Below are 22,089 nucleotides of genomic sequence, written 5' to 3'. Positions count from 1 at the left end.
AGAGATTATGTATGTGAGCAATTCATTGTAAGGGTTATTCCGGTAAAGGGTTTAGGGTTTCAGACCGAAACAGAGAGAGCTTAAACCAGAACTGTATTCTAGCATAGAAGATGCTATCTTAGCAGTTCACACTTCTCTGGATTGTTGTCTCGAATTTTATGTAGTCAGTGAGGCTCCTATTGTGATTGAGCAATGTGCTCTAGGCTGTAAGCCTTCCTACAAGTGGAGGCCCCTCATTTTTTGTAATATCTCTTCATATGGCCAGTGGATTGATATTGTGGGTCAGAAATCCCACCATGGCTTTTCCTCTTTGAGGTTTTCCACGTATAAATTTGTGGGTTATGGTTCACATCTATGTGATTGGCTTATTAGTTGCTTTACTTCTTTCAATTCTATCTATACCGGTATACCGGTTGATTGGCAGTACATAGGGGATAGTGCACTTAATGCAGGAAGGAATTACAGTTAGTATGCGCATTTAATTGTTTTCACTGCCCGATGTTTTGGCAACCTTCCTTCCTGAAGAATATTTGAGTTGGCAAAGTGTGGGGAGTTGAAAAAGGATTGCAGAGAGATAATGGAGGCTAATTTCATGCTGAAGACTAAGAAGCAACTATGTCCATTCCTTGGAGATGTCATAAAAAGACGACTTCGAGAGATGTTTTTTTTTCAAGATGAACACCTGATTAAGTGTGTATAATTAATTTTGGGGAAGGTTTTTGGCAACCTTATATTGTTATGTGGAGCCTAATTAGACTCGGAGGTTAAATTTTCCCTACTTCTATCGACGTGATTTCCCCCCATATTTTTCGACAGGGGTTTGGGGGCAGTGCCCCCAAGTTGGGGTCAAGGGGTAGCGCCCCTTGTGCGGCGCCCCACAAATCCAAAAATACTTATTATTTTATAAAGGTGTCGGGTGTTATTTTTCTATTGGTTGACATGTTGTAACCCTAATTTTGTAACCGACATAAGTCATGATAAAAAGGCTAAGGGTTAGAGTTTTCTATAGAGAATTTGTAGCATTATGCAGTGGTATTGAGTTGCAAGAAGATTGTTGGTTGTAATTGGTTTTGATTTACTGGATAATAAGATTGGACTCTCTGTTGGGTGGATGTAGCCCAAGATTGGGTGAACCACGTTAAATATTGTCTCTTCGCTGTGATTATTTTCTGTGTTTTCTCATTCCTATGTTTTATAATTATCGGCATATAATTGATACTTTTTGCATGTAATTCCTAACACCTTAGGCATAGGTATCACATGAACATGGACGTGTATTCATCAATCATGGCGTGGGGGTTGGATGTTGGCGAACTAGTGGAGGTGGTGAAAAAGGTGATGGAGACAATAGTGCACAATGACTATTTGGTTGGCATGGAATCAATAATGGAATGGGTAACCCCTGGGGTAGGAATATATGTCAGTGAGGGAATTGTAGTGGTGCCACATGAACGTTTCAAGAAACCCCTATCTTTCAATCGATGGTTGGAAGATTGTAGCAGAGCACATCGAAGGGCGGAAGCCAAACGAAGGTGGGAAGCATTGGAGATTTTTGTGCAGATTAAGGAGCTCGATGAAGTGATTTTACAAGCCAAGATGGAAGCCGTAAATGTGGAAGTCAGAGTGTTAAGACTACACGAGAGGAAGAGGATGAGTGAGTTGACTGGAAATGCGGAGGTAGGGAGTTCCCAGGGTGCATGAATATACTCTTTCTTTTTCGAATTAATAGTTAAACTGCTTATGGTTTGGTTTTAATTGGCTTGTATATTTTTGTTTTTGCACTTGTAGAAATAGGGTAGTCTCATAGGATTTGCATCTTCCCGTTTAAAAAATGAATCTGTGAATGTGAATTTTGTATACACGAAAATTTGGGGGTTTAGTTTGTAACTGGTTAACTGGTTGGTGCTGGGTGGTTTTGGGGAGTTTCTACTTTTTGTCTGGAAGTTTAGAATATCCATGGATGTACTCTTTTTCTATTTTGAATTAAAAACATATATTATCGAACAAAAAAAAAAAAGAAATTTCAGCCAAAAAAATTCCACTTTGTTTGTGATCTCAATAACATTTATGTAAAATAGTTCAACTCCAACTATTATGAATTTTTATATTTAATTATTTTCATAATTTATCATGTTGCACAACTACTTCTAGGGCTTCAACTAAACTAAAGGGTGATTCTTCTTCAAATTGACATACCTTTCCACATGAATCTAATAAATTATGGCACTTCAAGAATGGATGAAGATATTGATTGACATTGAAAACATGTGACACTATCATTTTACAATTAAAATTGACTCAACAAAGGTGCTTGAAGCAAGACAAAACTTATCATTTTGACACAAAAAAAATAAAATTTGTGATGTCAAAGTGAGGCTAACAACTTTCTCTAATTTGGGACAAGGGTTGTAAAAGACATAAAGAGAACCCAAAATCTCTGGTTTTAGAGACCATGGTCTTATCCAATGGGAAATGGTAGACATTCCACTATATTTTTGGCGACTTTAATAAGAGAAATGAAGTGTTGGTGAATTTTGTTCCTAAAAAATATGAGGATGCCTCACCTAGAATGGAGATTAGTGACCCTATGAAAGTGAGATACCCACTGTTATTATTTTCAAACTTTCACCATGACACCAAATCCATCTTAGCCATAGGGAGCTCACTTTGGCCCATTACACTTGATACAACCTTACCTACAAGATCACAAAAGTACTTCCAAAGTTCATAGTAGAGAAATCCTAGAATCTTGATAGTCACATTTTACAATTTATAGTTTGTAGAATTTTGGGAGTCATTGAAGATGTGTTTGTTTGATTGTTTGTCAAAAGCCTCATAGGACCTACTACAGAATGGTTCTGAAATCTAGAAGATGGATGCATTACAAATTGGGATAACTTGAAGGGCAAGTTTTTTGCAAGATTTAAAATTGTGATTGATGTAAGTGTACTTTTATCTCATTTTTTCAAATCTAGAAGAAGATGAACCTATAAGGGATTTTGATGAATGATTCAACAAATATTTGTAGTAAATTCCTCAAGAAGATTGACCAATTGTGTGCCTTCATTACTACACTGAACCCTAAAGTTAGATTCCCCTTGAAGAGGTTCATGATTTGGAAATTGCACAAAAAGAAGCTATTGTGATCGATTATGACTTGATCTTATCTTAGATTATTTAAAGAAATAAATACTTAGATATGTATCCGAGGTCTCAAAAAATGAATCAATAAAGAGGTCTTTCATATGGAATCAAAATTATAAACTTGAAGAGCATGCTTATACACAACTTAATCTCAATACAAAAAGAGTAAAGTTAATACCACCTTCAAATGGTTGTTTAAATTTCATAGTACTAGGTGTTCAGAAAATTGTTTTAGGATGATTCAATTCCCTCAACAATCCAATCTTATGACCACCAAGATACTAAAATGTACCTATTGTAATGTTTTCACACATTGCCCCATTTCAAATGGGGAGCCCCACTTTTCACTTCCTATCTTAGGAGTTTTTGCTTGGTCATCTTTAGCTTGGCAATAGTCACAACTTTAACCTTTGCTTGTGAGAAGTATATGTTTTATCAGTTTGGGAAAGTGTGCGTATTGAATATGCAATGTCTTGTCCTTGGTCTGCAATTAGGTCTGGGAGTCATGTTACATGTTTGGTATCCATAATTGGGCATTAGGATTGGGGATTGATGTGAAATTGCTAAAGTTGCAAAATTGTGCAAATATTTGTCAAAAAGGTTGTTAGTGTTGTCAAATTTGCAAAGCATGTTGTAAAATTGTTAAAGAATGATCATCACTAGGATTTCATATTTTGTCCCTAGACATGTCCCATGTTCGCCTAGGATTTGATGTTTTGTCTTTGGACATGTCTCATTTGTGCCTAGGATTTGATGTTTTGTCCCTGGACATGTCTTATTTGACCCAAGGTTTGATGTTCTATCCCTAGACATGTCTCATTTGCACCTAGTATTTGATGTTTTTGTCCCTGGCCATTTCTCATCCAAACCCAGGTTTTGGTATTTTTGTTTGTGGCATGTCTAAATTGTGCCTAGCATTTTATTTGATCAAGCAATGCAATGATGTTTAGTCCCTATCATGGCCTCAAATGCGCCCATCATCAGTATGTTTTGCTTTGCTCAAGGTCCTTGGACATGTTGAAATGGCATTCGTTCCTTGTGTGTCATGTCATTTGATTTGCACCTAGGTTTGTTTGTCTTAGCATCGAATTGCATTATTGCAATGTCCTTGACCAACATGGATTAGCACCTTGCTTTGTCCTTGCTTGGGCTGAAATTTTGTCCTTCATTTGTCCATACTTGCATTGAAATAGAACCCTTTATTGTTATTTTTCATTATCTACACCAAATATGTGGTCAAGTTTGTCCTTGCATGGGTATTTACCCACCTTAGATTGTCCCTGCATAACATGAGAACCTGCCTAGCATTAGTTTTTTCCTTGGCACCATCTAAAATCTACCTAGTATGAGGATTACTGTTGAACAATGAATTTGGATCATGAATGCAAGTGTTTGAGCTTTATTTTATTATCATAACCCTCTTACATTTCATTTCATTTAGTCTATGGCTCAAGATATTCCCTTTGTTTATTAGGTTTAGTACAAGGTGAAGATGAGGATGTCAAGGACACATTCCACATTTTGAGGAAATGGCACAACATAAACAAGGATATCAACATCTCAAGTTTAGAACATGGAGAGAACTTTATAATGGTGGCAAACAAAGAGGTAGGATCAAATCTAGAACAACATCAAGACTTCAAGGCAAGACGAAGATCCACAAATATACTTCATAATTTCAACATTGCAAAAGAGGGTTTTACATTTCTCTTGAATTTCCTTCAGAAATCCAAGAATCACAGTCAGTGCAATAAGGAGGTAATTCTAGAAGAGGATATCATGCACAAGAAGATCAAGCATGGACATCATGAAATCATGTTTTACATCAGGGATGTGTTCCGCAATTTGAGACCAAAGACTGTGAGGAGGAGGTAGGATGTTCGAGGTGAAATACATCACAAGAAAGATTCCCAAGTATAAATATGAAAGAGTGAAGGTGATCAAGGAGATAGTTTCATAAGAGTTAATCAATGTTAGAGACTTTATCATCAAAGATGATATAATTTGGGAATATGACCCATTATCATTACACTAGGCTTGGAAATGTTGAATATCAAGATAGATTGCCCCAACACAAAACATTTCTTTGTGATGATCTACAAGACAAGCGTGCTAAGGTGACATTCAATCATCCCCAACCACTCATGTTACTCCAAGTCAACTCGTCCAAGTTCATTGAACCCGATTCATCTCATGAAGGAGCAAGTGACACACGACACTACACCAAATATTGTTTCACATACCTAACCTCATGTTTCATTGGTTAGAATTCAAGGAAGGACATGTGTCCTAAACATTGTAATTTTATCATTGGCCAAAATGAAGTTAGTTGTAACTAACCCTAATTAGGTTTCATCATGTAATATCGGCCATTGACCTTGATTCAATTTGAGTTGTTGAATTGTAAAGAGACCTCTATATAAGGATCAATCTTCTCATTTGTAAAGGTTAATAGTTGTTAGATAGTAGTTAGCAATAGAGTAGGAGGAGGAAACTCAAAGTTGTTTTGATTAGATAAGGACAAGATATGCCCGTTACTGATACATAACCACCAAATAGGCGCACAAGGGGAACTCACAAGCATTGAGACCACATAAATAACAAAAATGAAATCCGCTTTTAACTAAAGCAAAAAACCAATGGAAACAAAGTTCTCAAAAAAACAAAATTACCTAATAAAAAATATAGGGGTTTAGGAGCACCTTGAACTAACTTTTAGACAAACCCTTGAGCTTACAATAGTGAAGCCAAGGAACCAGACAACAACTAGCAGATTTTGAAAGGCTTCCCACAACCTTGTAGCTAAACTCACCATGTTTTGCCAATAGAGATGAGAGACAAGTGATAGAGAAACCTAGCCATTCCCTGCACACAAACACCAAAGAATAGGCTAGAACAAAACACTTAGTAGGGTTTTGAAAGGCATCCTTGAACCTTTTGTTGATAGAGATCCCTGCAAACAACATGACAAGGGCCACCTCAAAAGGCTTGTTATTTGCAAAACTAAAAAATACCAAAGCCCCAATAAGTATAGTGCTCAGGGTTCCCACAAAAGGCCATCGAAGAGGGTGAGGACCACCAGAAGTAGAAGCAAAGGCCCAAGGAGGGAGTGATCGCATCAGGTGAGAGATTGGAACAAACACAATGACTAGAAGGAACAGAGCATGGCCCTCTCTGGTTAAACGCCCATAGGGTAACCAACCCTTAGCACTCCCCCACTTCCAACAACCACCTGCAGGAATAGACCAGCACCCAAAGGGAACATATCAACCTAAGGAAAAAGCTAAGTCCACAAACACCCAAACTCCCAACCCACCCTGAGAAAGATCCACCTCAAAAGGAGTCTCTACAATGGGGGTCGGTGATAGAAGGAATGCAAACCCTAGGAAAAAACAAGGCCCAAACCCAAGTGACCCACAAATCTCAAGAGCAAGACCCGAATCTGCATAGAATCACACTTCCATAGGGCCAAAAAAACAAATAGGCACCCAATGCGAGTAGGAACAATACCTTCAGAGGAATACACACACGAAGCCAAGGATAGGGCAAAGCGCCACCAAGCCACAACAACAAGGGAAAAAACATCCAAACAACAAGCCCATTGAGGAATGCACCCACAAGTCCAATCTTGCTAAGACTTGTTGAAATGAATACATGATTTTCATTGAAGAATGGTGGATCTTTATGTGTTGTTTCTACATTTTGCATGGTTTCTTGTTACCTCTCAAAGTAAGATAAAGTTCATTGATTATAATGGGGAAATGTGATGATACTTTGGAATTTGGGTTCATACCATTTGTAATTTGTTGATTGCAAATTGCAGTGTATGGTTAGTCTAAATCTCATTAAGAACTAGTTTGATTGTGGGCATTCACTTGGATTGTGCCAATATTGGGTGTTTGAATGAATGCTCATAATATGAAAACCCTTTGTTATCCTTTGGAGATTGCATCAATTTTGTGTAGTTGTTTCTACATGGTGAAGCAAGGCTTGATTATGGAATCCATTTATCAAAGTGTCCTCCTCTATCATCATTGTTCTTAGGAATAACATAGGCTCTCTAAACCATTTCCCTTTTGTCTTTTATTTTCAAAGTCAATTCAATTCCACGTTCTAGTCATGTTCAAAAGTATAAGTCCCTTTGTGATTACCAACAAGATCACACATCAAACACACTAAGTCTATCCAACATCAAAGTCAATTGTTCGCAGCGTAAACCTTGAGTTATCTCATTTGATCACATTGATTAGCATATGAGGTTTCTTTGTTCAAGAGAGGATAGAATACTTAGTATTTTATTATGTGTTCGAGGTGTCCTAAAAAACATATCAACAATACCCTCTATATGTTGAGAACAATGATGATTCAAGAAAATCTCTTGAAGATCAAACAAATAATACTTCTTTCATCCTTGGATGAAATGTTGGTGATCATTGCATTTAGTTAGAAGGTGTAGAAATTGGTTCCACTATCGTGACAACCAATATTGGGGAATATTTTCCAACACAAGCAACAAAGAGGAGAGGAAGAACGATCATTGATTAATGCCTTCTTTTGAGACAAAAAAATTTAAATTTGAAAATATTGAGAAAGATTCAATGAATTGTTTGGTGGAGACGAAGGTTGAAGGTCAGCTTGAAAGCAAAGAACACCAAAATACACCACCAAGCAATCTTTTCTAGGCTTGCATGCAACCTAAGTACAAAGATTTAATATTTCTTGAAGAATGCAATAGACAAAAATAATTGCTACAAAAACACATTGAAAGCCATAAATATATTAAAGGATAGTTGAAGATAAAGAGCATGAAGAAAAGCCAATAGGCATCCTCACTCCAAGGTATGTATAATTTGAGTTTTGTGGAGCATCCAAGATCCGAAATAATACTCTTTTGAAGCTTCTAGTGTTGTGGATGTCTTGGTATCAAATACTATGAATTCATTTTCTAGTTATTTTCATAATAATGTCAAACAAGAAGAATATATGCATATATCTAATAATTGTTCTAATCTAAAAATATGGAAAGAATAAAGGATGTTTTTAGGAATTGTGAAACATTAGAGAAGTGGCATAAGTGTTCTTAAAAGGAATTAGAAGTGATCAAATAAATGACTATACTCGATCCATAATATTTTATCCCAAGATGGTGCTGGAAAATAGTTGAAGAGGATTTTCTATATTGTGTCATTATGTCCCCTTTGCAATTTATAGAAGAGGATACTTTGGTTAATAAAGTTGAAGATACAAAGTTACCATTAATAGACCATGGAGTTTTTGAGCTAATCTTTGCAAAGAAAGGTAAATTTATTGTATCTAAGAACAATTTTATGTTCATTAAGATTGTTATTTATGATTAGGAGTTCGAGACTATTTCAGAGAAGTTGATTCACATAAGATTTTGCATGAGATACATATAGCCTAAAATTGGTCCTTTACTTTAAATGATCATAAGTACATTCAAGAATGGGATATCAATGAATTTTTGGATTTCATGAAGGTATGTGTATGAAGTGCATAATGATATGATCCAACAAGCAACAAAAGTCTATAAGTGGAATAATTGTTTGGGTGTAATACATCAGTCAAAGAGTTTTTAAAGGTTATTTTTACATCTATTGTTACACTAGTTGCAAGTTGGTGGTTGGATTTACAAGTGCTCCTCAGTGACCACCCATTGTTCCACAAAGACACATTTTTCTCAACCTATTAATGGATTCATGATCATCGTGGAGCAATTTGAGGTAGAATTACATACCATGTACATATATGGGAGTTTTGTTACATGTATGGGAGTTTCATTGCATGTGCTCACTTTGATTTTGTGTTGTGTTTCATTTTTGGCTTGTGTCAAATCTCTACTTTCCTAGTGTATCATGTTGTTTTCCTTCGAATTTGTAGCCTAATGGATTTAAGGCACTAATTTGACCAAAGATTCTAGCTTTTCTCTACATCATTTAATATCCCATCCCCAATAGAGTTGTCAAAAATCTTTTGAAATGTTTGTCACTACCCATTGGGCAAGACCCCATTGAAATTTGCAATGACAAACCTATTTACCAAGTAAATTAGAATAATGACAACTTATTATGTAAATACAATGTCATTGCCAGATATCTTAATAAAATATTTAACTATTTAATAAACATTTTAAATTTGAACATTGATTGCATCCATTGACTACAAAATATGATCTCTAAACATCCTTTTTTGAAGGAATAATTAAATAGACTTTATTAATAATTGATTTTAGAAATGTTTAATGGTATGGATACCCCATCGTCAAAGTTCTATGCTAAGTATGGATCAACCACCCTCCCCTAGCATGATTGCCAATGTAAAAAGCCCCTTTCTTTCCAATAATTCAGTCTCAAATACCCATGAAGAAGCTTTTATTTATTTTATATTTATTTTATTTTATTTTATTTGAGGTCCTAAAACCTTAGGATTACCTTTGCCTCCTCTACAATATATTGTATATCCCTATCAAATGAAGGTTCAAAATTGTTGCTTCAATCTTTTTGCTTCACAAATTGTAAAAATAAAAGGGAAAAATATCTTGTATAAATTAAACTAAGATCGCTATTCATTTTACAAACTAAAGATCGCAAGCTTGGTTTTAAAAGAAAAAGTGGCATTTCGATCTGATGACGAATTTTAAGGCGACGATAGTGCTTTTATCGACATGTTTTATTCATATGTAGTAGTGATATGAATATTTAGTGATCGTATATATCTATGAATGTCGTTAGTTTGTGCTTGGGATTCAAGAAGATTGCGTAGGGGGGGGATTGAAACTTAAGAATGCCTGTTTAAAGAAAATCACGTTTCTGGTCTTCAGCTGTTAATATAATTGAAATGCTGTTTTTTTGGCATTCGACAATTTATTATCATCTACTTTAACCATGCACCCCTATGATGGTGATTGAACATTTTTCTGTCCATTCATTACCTGTAAATATATTGAATCAATCCACCTTAAATTCATATAGAACAAATTTTCTTTTTATTTTTGTTTCTCAAACATGACTTTGAATCATTTGTACCGTGCTCTTTTCTTTTAATCAGTAAAATGTTATATATCATACTGAAATTACTAACTACAATAAGATGCAGAAAAAGATTCTGCTTACACATGAGGACAAGAACGTTTGATGTCAGCAATGAAAAGAGATAAATCTGGTGCAGTGATAACAGTAACATAAACAATTAATTCATTTGGTTACAGAAGATGAGTTAAATATTTAGACAATCTTTTCTGCTCAGCAATTAGCAATCACGGATTCTCAGGACAATAAAAGTACAAGATAACGAACCTCCATAAACTAGGAGGACTCGCATACTGATCTCTTACTACGAGTGTTTGGGATGACTAAATAGATGGCTTTCCTTTACAATTCTTAATAATTTCTCACAAATTCCCAAATTTCTGCTACCTTGGCACCAAGAAAGAATTTAGGAACCAATACTTATGAAATAAGAGTGAATCTGCATTGGATGTGTAACAGAACTAGAATAAAATAAATTATAAATAAATTTCTACTGATTCTTGTCCTTCTTATCCCCTTACCCTTTTTTACCCTGGGGCTTATCTTCCAACTTCCTATAAGAGGGCGTGTCTTTTGTCTTCTTGGTCCGGGATCTCTTTTTCCTTTTCTTACCCTGGGGCATATCTCCACCCCCTAAATTCTTACCCTCGAGTGAATCTTCTGTCTTCTTAGTCTGGATCATATCTTTCTTCTTCTCACCTTGGTGCGCATCTTCACTCTTCTTATTCTGAGTCCTCTGGTTCCTGTCTAACACCTTACTCGGGGCTGTAGCTTCCTTCTTTTTTGTCTGAGAAATGTCTTCCATCTTCTCAATATCAATACTCTTCTTATTCTGGATACTCTGGATTTCTGTAACTTCCTTCTTTTTTGTCTGAGAAATGTCTTCCATCTTCTCAATATCATTGATAACTTTGGTTTTCTTGTCTGTCCACTTCTTGAACAGCTTCTGGTTGGGAGGATCCAGAGAACAAGGCTGTGGGTATGTTAGAGTTTTTGGTATAGAACTTTCTAAAACGAACCTTTCTTTGGGCTCGGCAAGGCAAAGCACAGATTCCTTGCATACTTCTTGTGCAGTAGCTGGAACCTGTGGTGTGAACTTTTGTAGCTTTGAATACTCTGAAATAAGATGAAACATGTACTCGTAGACATTGTCCATGTTCAAATCCTCCATGAATTTTTGGCCTCCTTTCCCAATGGCCTCTGCCTGTACCATTACATCATATACACGAAACCATCGGTTACCTTTCTCAGAAGAGTTTAGTGAACAATACAAAACATCTTCAATATGTTTCTGAATCCAACCTTCTTTATGGTAAAATATGTTTGACTACGTACACATTGACAACATTGATAGTGCATGAATTTCTTTAGTAAAACTACAAAGATGTGCCATTTGGGTGGGTTTCAGAGAAGAAAATGAAATTACTAAATTAGTGAATTTTGAAGTGTTGCACGCTATTCATCTGTGGTTTGAACTTGAGGCGAAAACTAGTAGAATTAGCACAATGAATTAGCTAAATCCCATCTTATCATTACTAAAAGGATCATCTTTCTAATAAAAGGCAATGTTTTGCTTGGATACAATTTAAAAGATGGGGTTAACTTTTTCCCCAGAAATGAGAAGACATAGAGATGGCATTTAAGAGAGGCCAAGAGAGTGCGATTCACAAAATGAAGTTATTATTAAGTTCAGAAATTCCCAAGGAAAACCTCTCAAGGGACAAGATGAACATTCTATTAAATGCACCATAACATCTTCATAAGAGACAACTATTTAATTCAACAATTTATTTTTATGTCAGATGGAACAAAGATTGGAAACAATGATAAGAACTGTTTGCAGGACCCTGTAATGAAAAACTGAGCTTTCAAAGAAATAAATGTGTTAAAAAAAAATGATGATTTTGATCTGAAGAGAGATTAGGTGACCTGATGGGTAAATTAGATTGTAGACACTTTTATCCAAAATTTTGGAATTTATTGATTTGAGATTTGAGGATCTACAGAAACATTTACACATTCCATCCTTGGCTAGGGCATTACCAAGAGAAATCTAAGGTGTAAGGCAATCTCTTAATTCTGTGTTCCCTAAACGAAGTAGTTTCGAGTCCCTTGAAGTGTTGGGTGATGCTCATGTTCTAGTAACAAAGATCCTATGGATACAAGAAATCAAGGGTACCATACAACCAGGGGAGAAGAATTTTTTATAATTGAGCCTCTGTGCATGCTTGCGTAGCCAAATCAAGGCTTACTGTGGAAAAGATCATGCTCAAAAGGAAAATTGCAATGTACATTCTTGGAACCAAGAGCACACAGATTTCCAATAGATGCTAAAAACCGCAAAAAAGAGCTCTTATGCACTCCCAGAATGATCCATGCTCGAGTTCTTGCAGGTTTTGATCATCACTTTGAGCACTTCTTCTCTGTAGACGAACTAACTTCTATCTTCTAGATCCTTTTTCAATCGACAAGACTGATAACCAAGAGAAAGAAATGTGAATTTGATACATCTAAATGAAGAAATTTAGAACATCAAAGAAATAATGATGATCTACAGATCATCTTTCAACAACAACACTAAGCCAAATTGTAGAGAGCTATTTTGATCACTGAAGAAAATGCTAATTTATACAAGTGGATTCAACCCAATCACATAACAACAAACAATCAACTAATGAGACACAACTATCTTCTACAACACTAATAATTAACTAGCAATGTTTATTATCCTCCATTCTCCCCCACATAATGAACATTGGAAAAAAATGGACATTATTCTATAATTTCTCCCCCATAATGAACATTTGGAAGAACACCAAGCAGATCTCAAAGTGTCTAAAATTGATCATGAGCAACGGGCTTCATGAAGGTATCAACAAGTTGTGTCCTTGTAGGAAAATAGACAAGTTCAACCAAACCTTGTTGAACCAACTTGCATCTAGATGTAGTGGCGCTGAATGTCAATATGCTTAGTCCTACTGTGAAACATTGGATTCTTAATTTCTTACTCATCCAAATAGTACTTAGAGTATCACAATAGAACATTGTGGGACCATGCTGTATTTGCTACATATCTTGTAACAATCTCCTCAACCAAACTGTTTGGCAAGTAGCAAAAGTAGCAGCATTGTATTCAACATTTGCAAGAAACTATTATGGAGCCAAGATTAACAGTATAACCAGAAGTAGACTTCCAATCATCTATAGAACCTACCCAATCTGAATAAGTATACCCAACTAACCTACTCTTCTTTGAATGTTGAAAATAAATACCATAATGCAATGTCCCTCAAAGATACCTAAGAATTCTCTTAGCAGCACTCCAATGTGTCTCCTTAGGTTTTGACACAAACTGAGATACCGACTTTACAAAATATGTGATATTAGGTTTGGTACTACTCAAAGAGATCGAACAAACAATGAACTATCTATAGAGAGTGATATTTATGACGGCAAAATCATTACAAGTGGACATTGTAAGTCCAACTTCAATAGGTATGGCCACTGGATTGCAATTCTTCATATGAAACCCTCTAGAGAAGATATGAAACATACTTTCGCTAAGAAAAACAATATACCATTGCATGTTTCCAATCTTCAAGACCAAGAAAATGATGTATCCATCCTACATCACTTATTTCAAAATCTAAAACCATAGCTGCTCTTAAATTGGCAAGCAAAGAAGCATTGTTCCCAGCATAAATAAGATTGTCTACATAGAGAACAATAAAAAGATCCTCAACAGAATGTTCGATGTAAAGATTGGACTCTGACTAACTCTTGACAAAACCTTTTTTCCAGGTAATAGTCAATTCTATGATACCATGCCCTTGGTGCCTTGTTTAAGACCATACAAAACTTTCTCAACCTGTAAACAAAGTGTTCTTTAAAAGATACTTCAAAACCTTGTGATTAAGTGATATAAACCTCTTCAGTAATATAACCATTCAAAAATGCATTTTTAACATCCATTTCATAAACAGTCCAACCATTTTGAGTAGCTATAGACAAAACCAATCTAATAGTATCCATCCTTGCTATAAGAGAAAACATTTTAGTATAATCAATACCTTCCTATTGAGTGTACCATTTTGCATCCAATCGAACCTTATGTTTGTCAATACTCCTATCAGATTCATACTTAGTTTTATATATCCATTTTGTACCTACAACTTCCTTACTAGGTGGCAACTCGACTAACTCCCATGTGTCATTTCTTTAAATCGATTCCATTTCACTCTTCATGATTGCAACCCATTCTTTATTTTCACTAACTTCCACAAGAGTCTTTGGCTCATTAGTTTGCATGACTTGGGTTATTAGGGCATAGTTAACTTTGGCATAGGACCTTGTTATCATCTTATCAAAATTAGTGTCCAAAATGAGTGTTGGATGATGATTTTTTCACTTCTTTGATACTTCTGATATTTCCTTGTCCCTACATTCAAGGGTCCAGGTGCTGCATTATCAGTTACTTCTGATTCATCAAACACAAAGTGTAGCATTATCAATTACTTCTGATTCATCAAACACTATGTGTATGAGAGTCTTCTTCTCCTACATCATTCACAAGTTGGTTATATTTTTCTACATCTCTACTTATTCCTAATTTCTTATTGACAAGATCATACAACCTATAAGATTTGTTTTCAGAGCCATAAACAATGAAAATGCATTTGAGGCTCTAATCATCCAGCTTTGTTCTTTTTTTCTCTTGGTATGTGTGCATAAGCAACACATCCAAACACTTTCAGATGAGCAATTGATGATGTAATGCCAAACCAAGCTTGTTCAAGAGTCGTTCCATGAACCATTTTTGTAAGACTTCCATTCAACAAATGACTGTTGTAGTGACTATCTCTCAACATGCTTCTATTTCTAACCATTATCAATTTCCATTATTCTGAGATGTTTTGAGATTTCAATTGTGGGAACAATATTGTCGAAGTTCGGAAGCAAACTTCTCAATATATACTCAATCACATGTTTACTATCCTTTTTATCACTTAGAATTTTCATTTGATTTATCATACCTTCAACCTTAGTAAATAATTCATATAATTCCAAAAAGATAAACACTTCCTTACAAACTCTCTGCTCCTTCTAAATCAACAAAATTTAAATAACACAATTTGTATAAAGCCAACAACTTGTTTTCGTGGTTATAGTAAAACCTTACACCAAAGCCAAAACAAATATCGAAACTCCTTTTGTTTCTTTATTTTGTTTTTACTTTTTTTTTTCAAAAGAAACTTAATTCACCTCCTATGTCACAAATGTTTTTTGCACCATAATCTTATGCCCCTCACAGCAGAAAAAAAACGTAACCCAAGTCACTTCTGCTCCTCTCATCCAGCGATTATCCTTTAGGCTTCCACACAAAAACGTTTCTTCTCCTGGCTTCAACAAGTCTGGCTGTATTAAAAAATGCCATAACTATTATCTGTATTCCCTGGATATAGGTGTGTGGCCCAAAGCTGCAAGCTTCCAAGAAAACAGTTATGGATGAATCCCTTCTTGGTGGAGGGGAAGCTGTCAAATAGCACCAAATTTAGTGAAGCAAGCTGCAACAGGTCAACCACAAAATCCATGCAGATTGCTAGAAGGATTTTGAACTACGTGCGGAAATGCCACTCTTCAACCTACTTTCCTATGCATGTTTCAACTGTGATTTTTACGTTTCTAGAACCTCCTTCCTAGTGCTCTGGTAGCAATTGAAGGAATTTACAACATTAATAGGATAATGATGATCTACATATCATCTATCAACAACAATGCAAAACCAAATTGTAGGAGGCTCAACAAAATTTCCATTGATGATCATTGAAGAAAATGCTAGTTTATACACGTAGATTCAAAATTGAATGACATAACTTCTAACAGTTAACTAATCAGACACAACTGCAAGGCTTGATTCAAGGCTGGAAGTGAGGCCATGGCATTCCTCCTACTTCTCATCTTCAATTTGTGGATGACACTGCGTTAAAGTGTGCTGCTAGAATTAATGAAGCGGCTAATTTCAGAAGAGTGTTGGATGTTTATGCAAAATCCTCTGGACAAAAGATTAATGAAGAAAAATCTCATATCTTTTTCTTCAATACTCCTACTCCCATTCAAGCAAGGATTGCATGGATTTTGAGGTTCCAAATTGGAATCATTCCTTTTGTCTACCTTGGAATTCCTCTGTCAGACTGTAAACTTCCTGGAGGCCTCTGGCAGGAGATCTTGGATAAGTTTCGGAGCAAAGTGAGTCATTGGACTAACATGTGGCTTTCAACTGCTAGTAGAGTTACCCTTTTGAAGTCAGTGATCTAGGCGCTTCCTATTTATAGATGTTTTGTGCAGACTGCCCCTGCAAGCTTTATTAAGGAATTTGATGCTCTTTCCAGGCAATTCTTATGGACAGGTAATTTGCTCTCTTCTAAGTGGAGTTTGGTCAAATGGGATTGTGTTTGCAAATCGAAACAGGAGGGAGGCCTTGGTCTACGGAAAACAAGCTTGACTGGTAGTGCTCTTGCTGCTAAGCGTTTTTGGAGATGGTGTACTAATCAAGATCAAGGATGGGCTAAAATCCTCAAGGTTAAGTATCTTGGTGAAGTGGAAGGTAAGGATGTTCCTCGATATAGCCTGACTGGTAGAGGCTCCGTGATCTGGAATACCTTGAAGAGAGGAGCTCTTCTAGTTAAGAAGGGTCTTTTTTGGATTTGTAAAAGGGGTTCTGAAGCTTTATTTTGGATGGATTCGTGGGATGGATTCCCCCCCATTTTATCTCAGTTTCCCCACCTCCAACCTCTTTGTGATAGTTTTCTTGCGGCTGGTTGGAGTAAAGTTGAAGATTTTAAGGTTATCTTAAGGGTGGGTAGTGGTGAGGTTGCCAGATGGAAAGAACCTCAGGAATGGCCTCCTGGGGGTTCTCTAGAAGAGAGGGAGGCTCTTGCTAGGATTTTAGCTGGTAGATTGTGTAATTCTCTTAGAGGAGCAGATATTCTTGCTTGGGGTCTGTTGACGTGTATTTTGTACACAATCATACACAGAATAAAATACTGACAGGCATCTTATCCTCTCTTGAGAAAATAGTCTCTAACTGCTGAAGATCTGCAAAAAGGATCAGTTAGATGGACTCCAAGGTTCTTTTAGTGGGGTCTCCACGTGTGGACAAGCTTTTTAGTGGTATGATGTGATTTGCTGTTTCCTCCAAGGCGTCTTACGGATTCCAAAAGCTCGAAGATTTTACTAAACTAAAAAGGAACTTTCAAAAAATGGCAAAAGGACAGGGTTTAAGGAAGTCTAATCTAGCCTAACCCTATGAACGACTTAGCATGAATGAGATTTGGCAAGACTCAACCAACTTCAATTTTGCCATAAGATAACAACTCAATTGAAATTAGTGCGATCTTCTAAGGTAATAATGGTGTTCAATGCATCAAAGACCAAGGACACTACTACGAAGGTACATATCCTAGATATGAAAATGCTTGAAGGTTAAGGACTCAAAATGTTTTCCAGTCGACCACGCAAGGCGTTCCTACAATCAGCAAGAAGCTAGTGGTTTGGATTGCGAATCCTACCAAATATCAAATCTCACACTTAGTCTTTCAAATTAACAAACTACTTTGATTGAGCGTGATTCAAGTACATCCAACAACAATGAAGATAACTTAAGAAATTTGCAACAAAACACCATAACTTCAATATTTTATTGATTTCCAAGTCATCATATACAACAATTGCTTGAATTTCTCTCTTCAAGACTCAATCTTGCTACAAAATAAAAATTGCTTCTAACTCTAATCTCTCTATTACATCAACTATTATCTCTTACACTATTCACTATTTCTCTATCCTTATTGAAATGAAAATGGGGGTATAAATAGCATCCCCAGTTACAATGAAAGGTCCAGATTGAAAGTAAATCAATGGACAGGATTATGACACCTAAACCCTAATTAGGGTTTGTTACAAATGACCTCCTTTTTACTGAACAATATTAAATACATAGCCAAATATTAAATTTGGCACAAAAATCTAGGAGGTATCAACCAATGAGAAATAAGATGTCATGTCATCTGTAACAACCTTTCATCTAGAATCTTATTCCCTTTCCAATTCTCTCTCTTAGCATATGCAATGAATTTTGTCACGATTCCTTCGATTTCTGTGCTTGGAATCTCGGGAAGATTCTTGATACTCTCTTCTAAGTGGATAACCTGATCAAATGCATCTAGAAGAGCCGTGTCCCAAGTAGGTTCAAGTTCCTTTGTTCTATCAATCAGGAGCATGGTGGCATACATCTGATCATACTGCTCATTTGTAACATCTGCGTCCTTGCGAAAGATGATCTTGATTCTATCCTCAAATTCTTGTAAATCCACATCTGTCTCGACCTCGATCCTTCTGCCAAGAATGGTACGAAGTACCTCAAATACTCTGTCCTGGATCGGATTGATCACCTCCTCAACTTGACCACATCTAACACTGATGTCCTCGAAGAGAACACTCTTTACATGGAGTAAGGTTGACCACTGAAACAAACTGTGAGAATCACCTTCTAAGATCCTCTCTTGTGCTAAAATTCTTCTGGATGTGTGTCTTATAACTTTCAAGACAGGGATGACAACGTCCTTGGTATGGGCAAATGCAGCTACTGTTGCCATCAATCTGTGAATAATCTCAAGAACTTGGATAGCCTGATGGGTGATCTTCGACATCCTTGTAACAAACTCAATGGCCACCGTGTGAGATCTATCCATCCAACTACATGTACGCTGGACCAGGTTCCTGAATCTTTCTGCTTCATTGATTGATTGAAGGGGCAATGCCTGCAATGGTGATCTAACTGGATCCTGACGTCCCAAAGGTTCATTGATGTGACTGAAATATGTCCTCCATGCACCGACCTCTCTCTCAAGCTTTCTATTCTTTTCTACCTCTTCTCTAAGCTTGTCCTTCAATGCCTCAAATGTGTCGGTGGCATCATCTAAAGTCTGCTCTGCTGTGGATGGTCCTAACTCAATAGTCTGTATATGATAGTCTTCTGCTAGGATCTCACCCTCATATTTGTCTGCTGCCGGTGTAGCTATCTGTAGTTTTCGAGATCCAGTCTCATCTCGAATCATCTTGGACATCTTTGTAGCCTTCTTCTTCTCTGTTGTCATATGTGAACGTCCCACGAGGCTCTCTAAATCAATTGCACTGTCCTCGTCCTCAATTACGATCACCTTAGTCAATCTTTCCTTCAACCAATCTGGGATATTTGATCTTGTCTCTTGAACTTGAATTTCTTTATGTACTATTTCTTCTTGTCTGGGAGGAGATGTTACTTCGTTATCTTCTTCTAAATCATAGTCTTGGAGAGATCCATCGGATGAAACATGTTGTGCCTGTCCTTCCTCCTGTCTATCATTCTGTACCATTGATTCCATGGACTCTTCCACTCGAACTGTTCTATCCTCTGGTCTGGAAGAAGTACCTGGTGTTTGATCTTTGTTAGCACCTTGCTTTTTCTTGGAAGACTCTTTCTTTTCTGATCTTTCCTTTCTCTTCGAACCTCTCAAATGGAGATTGCCCTCACTGGCACATCGAAGGTTACCTTCACCTGAATTCCTAGAATTAGGATTGCCTTCACTAACACTGGCTCCACCTTCGGCTGGTTTTTCTTCCAAAGTAAAAGACATGGCTATGCCCTGTTCTCTCAACTTCTGATGCTGAACGTCTACCCATCTGCGAGTACAAGACAAGACTGGTGCCATCAAATCATCTAAATCCACGGCCTCGGGCTCATTCCAATTCAAACTTATTGTTTTGCTTTCTCTATCATATGAAGATTGGATGTGCCTGCCGTTGTCCTGAGCTTGGTCGGCTACTCTGTAAATCTTACATTTCCTGATGAAATCCAAAGGCAATCTAGAATGTACCCTTCGTTTCACTTCGAGATCATCTAGGAGATTCATCATAAAATCTTCAATTTGGTGCTCATGTCTAAATCTTCTACCGACCGTCTCCTCTAAATGTCCATGTGGATCAAAACTATTCCTCCAAGCAAAAGATGAAAAAGGATACAAGGCTAACTCCTTCTCTGCGTCATCCATGGCTAAGACATTAGGACATACCTCAACTGAATTACCCAAAATAATAGGTACCTGAACTCCATTCTGATGTCTGTGTCTGAATGCCTTCACATATGCTGCCAACTGCCTTGTTACTTCAAGTAACACAATTCTGTCTGTCGGGTACCTCGGCAACATGTATGGAGGTAAAGGACATCCATGCACTCTAATGTAAGTGAACTTGGGAAACTGAATGAACCAAGCACCGTACCTCTTGATGAATTCCTGGGCATCCTGAGATAATCTGTTGTGAATCCCTCCTTGCAACGTCCTTGTGATGTTCATCGTGAAAGTATCATTGACTAATTTGTAGTTCTTCCCTGGTGGATGATGCAAGTAGGTATAGGATTCACAAGCTCTGACCTCGCCGGGTCCTCTTCCAATCACTCCCCTGTGAGGTAGTCCTGCGTACTCAACGCTCCTGATTAAGGCATAGATGACGTATGAACTCATGTGGAAGGACTTAGGAGCCCTGAGTCTTCTCAACTGTACGTCTAAGCAATGGCTAATTATCCTAGCCCAATGTATTGTACCCTTTCCTTGAACAATCACCTGGATGAAGTAAAACATCCATTTCTCAAAATAGAAGGCATGAGGTGCTCCTGTAACTCTGTTGAGCATGGTAATCAAATCTCTGTATTCCTCCTGGAAATCAATCCTGTGTGGTGTGTTCGGTACTTTGCTCAGACGGGGACGACTCTTAAGTAGCCAGTTCTTGTTAATTATGCTTAGGCAAGCATCTGGATCATCATCGTACACTGATCTGGCTCCTTCAATGCTCTTGTATATCATGTCCCTGTGCTCTGGAAGATGGAAGGCTTCACTTATGGCTTCCTCTGAAAGATACGCCAAAGTGCTTCCCTCATTGGACACAATTGTCCTGGACTGTGGATTGTAGTGACGGGCGCACTCGATCATCAACTCGTGGCACTGAATGGCTGGAGGAAAACCGGCCGCCTTGATGATGCCACTCTCTATTATTCTCCGGGCGACAGGTGATGGCTTGCCGATGTAAGGGACCTCTCGGAACTTCTTCGTGCTAAAGTTCCCCAAGTTTGTATCTCCAACGTTGCTCCATTTAGACACGATCTTGGTCTCCACTTCTTCGGTCTTCTGATCTTCTTTCATGAGAGCCGAGCGACTAGTGGATGCTCCCGCCTTTGGGGTTGCCATACCTACACAACATTTCATTATAAGAAATAGATTTTGCAATAAATAACGTAAATAAGAGAGATAAATTTTAGGAAACCTCATGATAAGTCTCTAGAGTTATCATTTCCTAAAATACAACGATTGAGCCAAGAGATTTCAAGAATCAAAATTTCAAAATTTGAAATATGACGATGAATGAATAAAGCAATAATAATAAATCGCCATACCTCGATAGAGAGCTAACTCTAGAATGCAAAAACAAAATTCGCCTAGGCAAAATTTGAGGTATAAGATAATCTTCAATATGATCTCCTCAAAATTGACTTCGCCACCTCTGGAGAGAACGTGATCTTCAATTATCGCTTTTGACGTGGTTTTAAACGGATCTTCAATTTCGCACTTTGGCGTGGTCTTCAAATTCGCACCACCTTTGGTCTTCAACGCAATTCGCACTCCACACAAGATGATATTAGCGCCACCTTTGGTTTGAAATCGCACCACCTTTTGATAACTAAGCGCGCCACCCTTGGATGAATGAAACTCGCACCACCTTTGAACACACTTCGCACTATATTCGCCTCTTCTCAATTCGCATGAAGAAAAGTAAAATAATGATGTAGAAATGATAGTTTTTACCCCCC

At 37.1% G+C, this 22,089-nt stretch overlaps 1 protein-coding gene across 1 annotated transcript in view; it reads right to left on the bottom strand.

The window, feature by feature from the left end:
• Positions 1 to 10,324: 10,324 nt before the first annotated feature.
• LOC131066618 (uncharacterized) overlaps positions 10,325 to 22,089 on the bottom strand; it is a 47,904-nt gene continuing 36,139 nt past the window's right edge. Inside the window, exon 7 of the mRNA XM_058001428.2 lies at positions 10,325 to 11,394. Coding sequence (XP_057857411.2) covers positions 10,708 to 11,394 — 687 coding nt within the window. The 3' untranslated portion in view covers positions 10,325 to 10,707. The remainder of the gene's footprint in view (positions 11,395 to 22,089) is intronic.

This window comes from Cryptomeria japonica, chromosome 4 (genome assembly GCF_030272615.1).
Source record: "Cryptomeria japonica chromosome 4, Sugi_1.0, whole genome shotgun sequence".
Classification (NCBI taxonomy): Eukaryota; Viridiplantae; Streptophyta; class Pinopsida; order Cupressales; family Cupressaceae; genus Cryptomeria; species Cryptomeria japonica.
This window is presented reverse-complemented; position numbering and strand designations above follow the sequence as displayed.